The sequence below is a fragment of the Nelusetta ayraudi genome, unplaced genomic scaffold (assembly GCF_046127955.1).
Source record: "Nelusetta ayraudi isolate G7.1 ecotype Tasmania unplaced genomic scaffold, CSIRO-AGI_Nayr_v1 ptg000034l, whole genome shotgun sequence".
NCBI classification, from domain to species: Eukaryota; Metazoa; Chordata; class Actinopteri; order Tetraodontiformes; family Monacanthidae; genus Nelusetta; species Nelusetta ayraudi.
In genome coordinates, this window is record NW_027466084.1 from 2,677,693 (window position 1) to 2,690,288 (window position 12,596).

The following is a 12,596-nucleotide window of genomic DNA, read 5'->3' on the forward strand; positions in this document are numbered from 1 at the left end:
ACAAGGGCGGACACATAGCTCATGGTGCCTGGAAAAGTGGGTCGACTCTTAATTCATGCCCTTTTTGAGCAGCCCTGTTCAGCACAGGTTGAACGCCCTGTTACAAAAACAGTGACATGTAAGACTACTCTATTCAGTTTACTCAAAAGTGGGCCAGTAGTATTTGCACATTGTCACATCATTTCTGCTGCTTGACCTGCTTGGATTGTGAAATTATGTAATTGCTGACCTGTTACTGCCCCACAGACTCGTGAGAGACAATTTCATAGTCATGCATTTTCAGCGAACTCCTCCTTATTTCTGAATCCAGCCAACTGCTCTCTCACCTTGCCAGTATTCCATCGAGGCCAGTCATGTCTTCTCAACCTGAACCCAACCCGAACACTTCCTAGGCGCCGCCCGGCCAACTCTGCCTCTGATTGGCTTGTCAGTCTTCTGCATGCCTAAATTCAACCAATCTAACCTCAATTCTAAACAGTGGAGGCAACGAGTACCAACCAATTTGAGGCAACGTAGGGTAGGTCATGCCCTCACTATCCTATGAAACAAATTGTCCCACTTGGCTTGCAGACGCTACTGAATTATGTGCATCAGAGGGGATTGAGAAGTGAGTATAGAATATAGTATACATACCTGTGTATAACCTGCACGACACCACTAATTAGAATACTTTGATATGGTAGCTGCGGCATACATTTTTCTCCAGTGGCCACTTGTGGTATTGCAAGAAACAAAAAATACCATGCGACCCAAAAAGCGCTTTCCCCATAGACTGCAATGCAAAAATGAACCCCCGAAAACAGCCAGCTGGACGCCTCCGACTCGGAACACAGTTCATGACAAATCTTTCTGTTGTATGTTGTTTTTCAAGTCAATAATCTTCGATCTTTCTGATAATAGCCAGAAAAGTGTGAGTACCGAGCGAGCAAGTGACGTTGCGTGCTGTATCTCAGCTCACTCTGGTTGGCTGACGCGTCCCGATGCGAGTCACGTTAGTTGCAGAGGCACGCATCAAGTGCCGGGTGAGCAAGCCCACTGAAACGAATGGGCCGGCGTTTTCGGACACCCGTTGTGGGAGGGGTTTCTGCCAGTGGTCGGTGTGTTGTTGGCGGCAGCCCGGAACAGCCTGAAGATCACGGAGCAGAAATCTTTCCGTTAACAAGTCACAGACAAGTCGCCATATGCTGCATCGAGTGAAGGGAGAGCAGCATTAAAATGCGATAAAATCCAGAGCTGTTGGAAACGGCACTCATAATTAAAGGTGTTAATTAAGTTGTGCTGCCGTACTTTTAAATACAATTGAGAGCTACTGAGACATCCCAGGTGCTGGTGATTAGTTTGTATACCCGGCTCTAATGAAAAAGAGACAAAATAATGTTCAACTAAGACAACACTAAATCTTTATTCACCTGGAAAACACATCAAATTTGCGTTTTTCTTTGGACTCTCGAGCTGATTCTGCTGCCACCTTCGCAGTTGAATCATCTTTTCTGGTGAATATCTCATCGTAGGTTGGTTTGCGGCATGGTCGTGAAAAATCTTAATTTTATAATAATAAAAAGAGCTAGTACTCACACTTCATCCCAGGCCTCCGCCTTCCATGCGGATTGGGACGGCCTGGCCTTTCACGAGGGCATCAGACCTGAGAAATGAAGTCGGATAATTTTTCCTAGCAGCCTGATTGCAAAGTATCAAAGAAAACTGCAGCTACGCAAGACCAAAACGCAAGACACGGACGCGGGTACGGGAAGCAGAGCCGCCGACATCGGCCACCGCGGACCCAAAACACACATGCCCCGATGCACATCTCCCATCATGCTTCGCTCCCACCAGAACACTTCAGCTGTGACAACACCTGCTGGCGCGCTAGTTTCCCCGGAGGAGCAGTGCAGCAGGCATAAAAGGGGCGGAGGGAGGAGGGCTGGGGGTGGGGTTGCAGACAGAGAGAGAGACGGGACCGCTTGTTTTCAGCAAGCACGACTTTGGAGCTTCCCAAACACACGGCCCCCCCGAGGTTCATTACTGAAAGTGCTGGAGCAGACAAGCAGCGCCGACGCCTGATCTAGCCGTTTCTGGAGCGGCATTAAAAGCGTATTTGCACCCAGTCGCTTCCTGTCTATCGCGTAGACTTCAAAATCCAGTTGTCAATAGAAGTTCCCACTCTTATGGAATAAACAATTTATACATCATGCACATTATGAATACACACAGGGCCTGATGCACTTTAGATTTTCTCTCTGTGAAGCTGATCTGCCAACCAGTCCCACCAAGGACTGTGACTGGCAACAACAAAAAAATTCACATTCACGGACTTGTCCAGTCCATTCATTGCGTTGTCCAAACGCACTCTGCTCTACTCTCTGCTGCCGCCTTTCTTCAAAGGCTTGGCTTCACTAAATGGAATGGGACCCTTTCAATTCTAATCAATCCAATCGCATCAATCACATAAAGAAAATTTAAATCAGCCCAAAACAACACGCAAAAGAAGATCAATTCAATTTCTTTGGGCTATTTTAAATGTTACATGATACTTAATATATAATATGAGTGACATGAATACATCATTACTGACAGTCATTTTCATGATTAAAAATCCCAATATATCTTTCTCACTATGTGGTGGATGAGTGGTGGAAGAATTTCTAGTCAAAGAATGAAAGAAAGCGCATTACATAGAGTTGGAAAGTGTTGGTGAACTGTAAACACACCCACACACACACACACACACACACACACACACACACACAGACGCTTGCTTTTACTGCCCTTATCCATTCTGATTCCAGTCAAGCACTTGCAAAACTGCAGAGCCGCTAAACCAAAAGATACTAAAAGCCTCTTTGCTCGCGGTGAAGCGTGACTCAGACTGACTCTGGCATCAAAATGTGCAAACTGAACTTAATGTTTTTAACGAAAATGTCAACTTTCACACTTTAGTCTGCTCCCGACAGTGTTGCCCCCTACTGGGAAGGCCATCAAAGACAGGGAGATATGCATGAAGTACCCACTACACACACTACAATACTGCACTAGCACACTTTATGCGATACTTCTCTCAGCACTGGGAATTGTGATTTAGATTGAGATTTGGATTAGCTTGCCTGCCCCCCTTTGGACTATATCGCTTTAAAGGTCCGGTGTGTAAAATTTAGCCTGATTTATTATTTTTATATAGGTAAAAGCTTCATATAATACCCATAAATACATTAATAAACGAGTATTTATATAAAAAAATAAATAAAAATTAGCCACCTTAGTTCACTGGCATGCTCAGGAGGGGGAGGGAGAGTGAAAGACACAGTAAAATGTAACCACTTGATGTTGCTGTTTCCCCTCAAAATCTCAAAATATTACACACTTATTAACCTTTGAGGTCTGTGTTAGAGGCAATTCAAGACTTTTTACACTAGAGAGCGCAGCTGGGCACAGCATGTTAACTCTCTTAAAACGTTGAGATTCATTTGGAGCTTATTTTGTGCTATTTGCACGTGTTTTAGGATGGTGATAGGCCAACTGCAATGCTAACATGCACTTGTGGCCCGTAAAGAAAAGGATAGAAAGAAAGTGTCTGATATCAGGACAGGACGTGTGATTCGATGCTCAACCCCAGAATATAGCCCCCCCCCCTTTTTTTTTTTTTTAAAGTTTCACTGATGCCAATTCAGTACCTTTCTCTGGTCTGATTTTTCTTGGCTGTCCTTAAATGCCACACACATCCATCTTCCCTCACTTTTCCATCTGCCTCTCACCTGTCTGCTTCCCAAAGCAAACTAATCATGTGAGACCGCTGCACCCGCCGTCACGGTAGACCAGCCTTCATCTCCTTTCGCCGTCCCACCGCATTGGACCTTTTAGCATTTTGCGAGAGGATCTCGGGCTCCTGTTGTCTAAACTCCAATACCCTGACATTCCAGTTCAAAGACAGCGCTGTTCTCCGAGAGAACCTGGTGCTGCCACTCCCTGATATCCGTGCGTTCAGTAATGTCATGGTATTTGTGCTAATGGCCGCTCTTAAGTTGGCCATTTGAAGAGGGTTGGGATTTTAGATGGATTGCGACAATTTGTGCCTTCAAGTCATTGTGGGCACATGCAAAGAAACAAGCAATTTTATAATTCTTTTTCTTACTTCTATTTGCTCTTCAGTAAGCATTCCATTTGTTTACAATTAGAAAACGATCAACTAACACTGCATTAGAAAATATGATTAAGCTGTTGTCGGATAATATAGACACAAATAACACAACAAAAGATATGAATCATCTCTCAAGTTGGTGCGTTTGCGTGTGTGTGAGTGTGTGCGTGAAAGAGAGAGAGAGAGAGAGAGAGAGAGAGAGAGCTTGTGTGTCTGGAAGTGACAGACACAGACATATTACACTATTTGCTCGAGGACAAGAGTTTTTTTCTTTTCTTTTTTTCTTATCTTCACTACAATTATCTTTGCCCTCCCCTCCTCCACCCCTCCCGCCACTTTGAAAACCAACTCGGCTGGCCGATGCAGAGGCAGTCGGACGGCTTGCAAAACTGCTGCTGCAGTGGACTCTGCAGAGCAGAGACGTTGAACTAAGGTAGAGAACGCAGATGGAACGGCTGCCAAGCGCTAATGAATTTACCGCTGAATTCACCTGGCGGACAAATATGGATTTGAAAGGGGGGGGACAAACGGTGTTTGAGCCAAAAACAAAACGAGCATCGGAGTAGATACCCAGCTCCAATGTCGCACTTTCTTTTTTTCCTTTAGAGAGAGACAGAGAGAGAGAAGGATATACCGCACCCTTCAACTTAAATTGATTTTTCGCCGCCTCCCACTTCCCTTTGTTGGCTCAAATGCGCTCTGCCGCAGCGGAGTGAGCCTGCCAACCTCTCTAATCTCTGCCTTCGCTGTCTGTGATCGTATCCCGCACTCTAAATTACGTCGAGCTCTGCGCCCCTCCCCCGCCCCCGGCTGGCCGGCCGGCCGGCCTCCTCCAGCAGCCTCTGCCCACCCAGCTCTCTTGCGGCCCCCCTGCAAAGTTCATTCCCACCCGACGTTGTCACCAACAGGGTGGAGGCCCGCAAGGCGACGGCCGACGCTCTCCAGTTCCTACTCGAGACTCCAGGGCCGGATTCTTCCAAGGGGCGACTTGCGCCACTGCGCTTTTCCCTGCGATGTTTGCGACCATTAATAATAAACGCGTGGAATAACACAATTAAAGTTGAGGCAGATGGATTGGAAATCATTACTGCTATTCTATTACGCTCCATATCACTCTTTGCACTTTGTTTTTTTGTTTTTTTTTCCCCCTCACACCTCGCGCTGCGACGGCCTCTTTTAAATTTTGCACGCATAGGCACCCCCCCCCTAGCCCCGAACTCCCCCCGCCCCTACCCCCTCTCCCCCCCCCCCCAGCCTCTCTCCGTCTGACAGGCCTGCCAACCCGGGCAGATTATATTAATGAACAGAGGTATTGGAGTTTAATGATGTGAAATGGAGAAATGGACTATTTGACTTTATAAGGAAGCTTCGCAGTGACGGAAAGGGGCGAGCGAGGGCAGGCGAGGGAGGGAAGATGGATGGACGGAGGTGGGAGGCGGGGGAGGGGGAGGAGCAGTGGGAGGAAGCGGGGGAACTCTGAGGCCTCCTCCAAGTGATATTCCAGGAGTGATGCCGAGATTCCGTTGTGTGTTTTTCAGTCAGCGGCTCTTACCCGGTTTCCCTTTAAAGCGTATGAGTTAAACTCTGGCCCGCGGGCCAAATCTGGCCCGCAGTGTCATTATATTTGGCCTGCAAGGCCATACAAAATCACTGCGACAACTGGTTCGCTTGTATAATACAGCACATGTATTTCCAATACTACAAATCCCAGAATGCTCTGCTGGTACTTTGACAATCAGAACAGGACGCTGATTGAAGGATATTATTATGACTTAATTGGTTGTTTGTTATTATATTTTTAAATGTATAATTAGTCCGTGGAAAAAGGTTACTGTTGAAATTTAAAGCAGAAGGCTCCAAATAAAATAGAATACAATTTTTAATTAAATGTTATTTATTTGGTTAAGTTTTTTTTTATAATTTCAAATTCAATTTAGCATGTGTGCAATATGAAGTTATTTATTGTACGGTATTATGCTTTGCTTGTTCCATCTTCAGGTTGAAGCAAAACTTGTTCACTATTCTGTCTGGGGGAAGATTTTTTTCAACATCATCAACTTGGACCCCTGACTTTGTCCAAGTTTAAAATTTTGGCCCCACTGTGTGTTTGAGTTTGACATCCCTGCTTCAAAGAGATAGTTCAGCCAATTGCCATGTGAGTAGCTACATTCCCTTGTCATCGTGCATACAGGTCTCCCCCCCCCGCCCCTCAAAACTTATTGAAGACACAATTCAACAACGCCAAAATGCTGTCAGGGACTGGTTGTAACCAGCACATTCACCACGCTGCACAACAATATACTGTAGCTAGTCTGATCATGGCTGACTTTGTGGTGGACAGTGATGATGACTTCTTTACTTCTTTGCTAACCATATATATGGTATGCATGGTGAGATGGAAAGTAATATATATTGTGGCCCCTGCTCTATTCCATGCGCATCTGCAAAAAGGTGAAATGACTTAAAAGAGCTTCATTATAGTGGGCTGATACCTGGAAGGTCACTTCCGAGCCCAGCAAGTGCAAGGCTTTGATCCTGTCCAGAACGAGGGATCCATATCGCCCAGACCTCTTCTTTGGGACCACCAAAATCAAGCTCAGCAAGCAGATGGAGGTTCTGAGACGCTGCATAGACAGTAAAGCCACGTGGACCAGCCATCTTTCCAGCATCTGCAAAACGTGCTGGACAACACCTCAGAGCACTACGTACGCTCCCCAGCAGAGCCAACATCTACAAAAACCAAAGTCAGGAGTATGATGGAGTATTCCTGCCTCGCCTGGGTGAATGCCCCTCAGATCACTCTTGGGCAGCTACACGTCATCCAAAAAGAGGCGTTAAAAATCATCGAGGTGGATGAGGACCTCGCCCTACAGCGACCAATCAGTTAAGCTTGAGTCACCGTAGAACAGTTGCAGTGACAGCTGTTCTCTAGAAGATGCACACTCCCAGCCGTCCAGTGGATCTCAAAGCACTGCCACCCCGACCTCACATCCCGGGTCGCATCACCCGGAGGGTACTACCGAGCCACGCCCTGGAATTCCTTGAGAAAGTCAAACCCCAAATGCCTTGATAGGAGCTTTCTTTACTCTGCCATTACAACATGGGACAGCCTGCCCCCTGCGGTTGTTGAAGACATTACATGAAGCAATATTCATGCCTTTAAGGAAAGGCGACAGTAATTCTGCGAAACTCTAGGACATTTATTCGTCTAACATTCAGCTTATGCATACTCTTGACTGAGTTGCTGCAGGTCAGTAGTAGGCTCTCTGAATGTTATTCAGAAAGCCTGTATCTACCCACGTATAATAATAATAACGATAATAATAATAATAATAATAAAAAGATGGCGGGGATTGCATTTGTACTGCAGTTTTTCCAAGGAGATCAGAGTGGATGCTGTCCTTACAGATCTGACAGGCGATTTGCATGAGAATGGTGCTCATACATAATATCCCTTTTTAATAGCCATAAAAACCATGCAAATTGAATACTGAATGTGTCCTATTAAACCAGTTTACTCAGTTGTAACATAAGAATCCCGTTGAGGCGCGATGCAACTCAAACTGTACTGTCAGGTATGTTCTTAATCTGAGGGGGAGGGGGGAGGACATGTTTTGGAAGAGCAAAGTTTCTTTGCATCTTCGCAGTAGTTGTGGTAATTGGAGAAAAGCTACTTTTGATTTTGCGCTTCAACTAATTGTTGCACAGGCAGAGGCGCACAGCAGGGGGCTTCCAGTTGATTTTTTTTTTTTTTATTGTGATACACGATTATAAATTATTTATACCTTATTAATAACGTATTTTAACAATAAATCTGAACAGAGTAAGTTGTAAATGGTCCATGTTACCATAATAGTTCTTAAAGACAGTGAATATAATGGAAGTATTTGGAGGCAGGTTTCATCTCACTTTTGGACTACACTTCAATGACAGAACAACGCCAAACAAAAGTGCAGCAACGGCTACCAGGTTTAGCAACCAAAATTTGACCTGCGCTGATTTGCACAGATTTATCCTCCGCAGTTGACACAACCACAGCGCACACAGTGTTGATATACGATCATCGCACTTTTTTTTTTCCCCTAAACGCTCTTTTACCTTCAGCCGTAAATCTTGCGTAGCGTAACAAGATGACACCGAAGCAATTGCACAATTGCGCTGATTTTCCGTCACGGCTTCCGTCGGTCAGCGTGCGACTGAAGGCTCCTTGGCGACCGCGAGAAGCAGTCGAGTTCGGGCGGCTTCTTGGAATGCGGCCTGAAGTGCTCCACCTGTTCCGGCTGCAGCGAGGACTTGGCACGCAATCGCCGCGCACGCCGAGACCTAAAGTCACCGCCAGCAGATGGACGACGACGCAGCGTTAGTTTAGTCACTGCAGGGCCGTGGGACTAGTTATAAATAGCGTCGTTACTCAGACTTTTATTCCTCTTTTGCAGTCAAATTATATTCAAGCTTTTGGGCTAAGAAAAAGAAATCTTTTTAAGGGAAAATAAAATGGAAAAAGTCCCCCCTCAAAATTTTCCTGCATACGTAATGTGTTTACATTCCGGGGAGACTTTTGCCACCATGCTTGTCACCCGCCGCTGCTATTCCGTGTCAAGGCTCCGCAGGGTTTCAGACTCGCTGTTCAGGGGCTTTAGGAGGCGAATCAGAGCTTCTCAGAGAAGCGTTGCCGCTCTCGGCCAAAGGCACCGCTGAACTCCGGGAGGGCGCTCCATCCACGAAAAGCTGTTAGATCTTTTTCCAGCTCATCCCCCTTTGATTATAAAAAAAAAGAAGAAAAAAAAAAAAAAAGTGTTGCATGCTGCTCGGTAAACACGAGCGCGAGGAATTTTTACAGGAAGTTCTGACGGGGGCAGGGCCAGGCCCATTGATTTGAATGCTCACCCAGCGCATCCGCCGAAAAAGTTGTTGACTTGAGCCTGGAGCACTCCGCACCATGATGCTGTGACTCCCCTGATGCGTCGGGACGCAGCCAATCGGAACAGGGCGAGACGAAGCAGCACGTACGACGCTGTGACGTCACGGTGGGAATACAAAACTCCTTTGTGGTGATTTTCTGGCCTTTACGATTTTTTTTGAAAGACTGAAAGTCCATAACTGAAAAATCTGCACTAAAAAGATTTGCGTTTCAGGTCAGGTTTTAGAGGCCTTTATTTTTGAATTGCGGTCTAATGGGGGGAAAAACGCTTTTTGGGCCCGTAAGATTCTTTTGCTGCAGTACCTCAAGTGACCACTGGGAAAAAACAATCTGTGTGCCATATTGCAACTTGCGATATCCTGTTCCTATAATACATCCATTGGCAGGGCGCGCGCAGCCGTATGGCGGTACCACGTGCGAAGATGACCCACACGGAGTGACTGTCTCTTTCATCTCCCGTCTGTCCTCCCCCGCTAGGCCACCGTTGGGCTGATCAGGAACCTGGCGCTGTGCCCCGCCAACCAGGCGCCACTGCGGGAGGCGGGAACCATCCCGCGGCTGGTCAACCTGCTGCTCAAGGCTCATCAGGACACGCAGAGACACGCCTCCGCCGCACAGCAGACATACCAGGTTTGGACCCGACACCGCGTCAAGGATCTAATGCGGAAAACATCCACAGTGCTAACACGGAAAAGGTGGTGAAGGTGTTTGCACCAAGCGTTGGATGGTGAATGAATCCTAAACAGCAGCGTGCAGCTCTGGTAGTTGCAAGGTCATAGAAACTTTAACTTTATTTATGTCGACAAGTCCTCTGGGGTTTAACCTCGATCCAATTTAAGGGTCCAATGTGTAAAATTTGGCCTGATTTATGATTTTTATATTGGTTAAAAGCTTAATATGCTGCCCTTAAATGCAAATGAATAAACATGCATACTCTGTGCAATAAAAGTAATTTGGTTTTCTTATCCATAGAATTGATGGATATATATATGTACACATTGGCTTGAGAATACCTCAAGGTTTGAGTTTTTTCTTTTTTTTTTTTTTGGAGAGTATCTAGACTGTTCTAGACAGTTTAAGTACGTAATTGTTTTTGGAATGTTCCAATGAAAATAAAAATACAATATTTCCACAAAGGAATTATTATTGTCCTCTCCAAATTTTCCTAGAGTACAAGAAACACAATAAATATCTTGTCAAGTTACATAAAGCAGGGTAAAAAAATGTGCACATAATTTGCGATTCATCATTAGTGTCCGATTAATTAGTGCCCTCAGACACTAATGCGATTAAAATGTGTCATCGACTGACAGCCCTAATATATAAATATATATATATATATTCTAAAAAGTACGTCTTCACAAATATTCTGGAAAATTCAAATGATATCGCTGCTTCTTTGAGGTTCGCATTGCAGATTCATGTCACTTTTTCTCAGATATTTCAGTAATTATGGGATGGAGATTTAGCAACTTCAATAAACATAATTCAGCAGTGTAACCTCAGTAGGAAGTCGGTTTTTTCTGCTTCACACTGTGGCAAGTTCTGAAAAATCTTCCCGGAACAGGAAATAAGTCACTTCGCTCTGCAGTGTCTCCAACCCTGTAGTCAGAAATCGAGAGACCAAAACACAACCCCTTGTTGTTTCATGTCGGGTCTTCTTTCTGCCTTTGAAACACCCTGACAGCCCTTCGCTCTCCCTCTTGTTCCGTGCAGGACGGCGTCCGTATGGAGGAAATCGTGGAGGGCTGCACGGGAGCGCTTCACATCATGGCCAGAGACCCCATCAACAGAGGAGAGATTGCCAGCATGCAAACCATCCCCCTGTTTGTGCAGGTACGCGTCTCACACATCTCTGGATTACAATCCAAAGCAATTGTGCACTTTGCCGGTGGACGCCAGTCCTTTCGCCCGAGCCCATTGTCACTAATGGGCACAAAAACAACAGGGTGTTCCCAAACTTTTCCCGGCCACGCCCCCCCCCCCGAAACAGCATCAGCTTCTGGCTGGCGACGCCCTTCGCAAACCCCAAGAAACATCAACTTTTAGAATGTTATTTCTCACTTTTATTTGCTATATCCACTAACATGTTGCTAGTCCTTGGCCATATTTCTGCCTGGGTGTAAAGCCAAACTTAATGTCTGTTGCCTCATATTTTCTGACTTTTTTTTTTCTCCCTGTAGCAGTGTCTTCCACAGCTGGACTGCTTGGTCTGTTCCTTCGCTCTCTTTGTCACAAGCTTGTCCAATTTGCACTAGCCACACTAGGTTGAGGACCAAATCACCTTGAGAGATGGGGCAAACTGGCACGAAGCCATAAACAATGTTTTTGGCTGGCAGGCAATCATATGCTATGTTATTATAGATTATATTCAGTGATAATGATTAAACAATAATTAAAATATATTTGATAATATTAATTAAAAGATAATTCGATTCAGTTTTTAATTAGGATTGTTTTTCTTATCTTCTCTCCAATTTTCTGCCCCCCCCCCCCTCTGATTCGCGTGTTCTCACGTTGGTTTGTGTGCCGCAGCTTCTGTACTCGTACGTGGAGAACGTGAAGCGCGTGTCGGCGGGCGTCCTGTGCGAGCTGGCCCTGGACAAACAGTCGGCGGAGCTCATCGACGCGGAGGGAGCGTCGGCGCCTCTCATGGAGCTGCTGCACTCAAACAACGAGGGGATCGGTACGTCTGCATGGACAACGCAGCCGCAGGAAAATAAACCGTAAACGGTTCAACGTTGACCACAGCGCCGTTTTCAGCACATTTTGCACCTGAGCAAATGTAAAATCACTCCTCGTTCCAATTTTCTGAACTGCTGAAAAATGCACTTGCAGCTAAGATGAGTTTGTTCTTTGGTCTTCATAGAATAGAATATAGAAAAGCACATCTATTCTACGAAAAGAGTGGACGTCCAGTGGACTAACTTCTGACGTTTTCCGCCTTCCCTGCAGCCACTTATGCTGCAGCCGTGCTGTTCCGAATTTCCGAGGACAAGAGTTCAGACTACAGGAAGAGAGTGTCTGTGGAGCTGACACACTCGCTCTTCAAACACGACCCCGCCGCCTGGGAAATGGTGAGGAACACTGGCGGGGGGCCGTGCGGGGTCGCTTGCATGTCATGTCACGGGAGTTAAACTCCGACGCCGCACTTTCCGAGGCGCATCTGCCCAGACGGCGCACGGAATGAATGCGCCTTAACACTCGTGAGCCGTGAGCGCCAAGTGTCCTTAAAATACGCCAGTTTTTCCATCTTCAGACTCCTGTGAAAAAAATCCCAGGAAAGCGAGTTTGGTCTGCGGGATGTTACATAATATAATGGTGAGAGATAACCGTGAAGCTGCTCTGTGAGAAAATATCGTAGGAAGGGGAAATGCATTTCCTACCCGTGTTCCATTTACTTCATTTGACTTCATTATATCCAATGAAGCAGCTGATGAAAAACAAAAAGCCATTTGCACAGTGGAAAAAAACAATTGGTTCAAGTAGGCTACCAGAGTAGGAGTACTTCCATTTCAGTATTCACCATATTGATACCGAGTA

General features: G+C 45.8%; 1 protein-coding gene across 1 annotated transcript in view; it reads left to right on the forward strand.

The window, feature by feature from the left end:
- Positions 1–12,596, forward strand: part of LOC142892354 (junction plakoglobin a-like) — a 104,110-nt gene that overhangs the window by 79,494 nt on the left and 12,020 nt on the right. The window contains exons 12-15 of the mRNA XM_076032467.1: positions 9,531–9,683; positions 10,770–10,889; positions 11,589–11,739; positions 12,009–12,130. Coding sequence (XP_075888582.1) covers positions 9,531–9,683; positions 10,770–10,889; positions 11,589–11,739; positions 12,009–12,130 — 546 coding nt within the window. The remainder of the gene's footprint in view (positions 1–9,530; positions 9,684–10,769; positions 10,890–11,588; positions 11,740–12,008; positions 12,131–12,596) is intronic.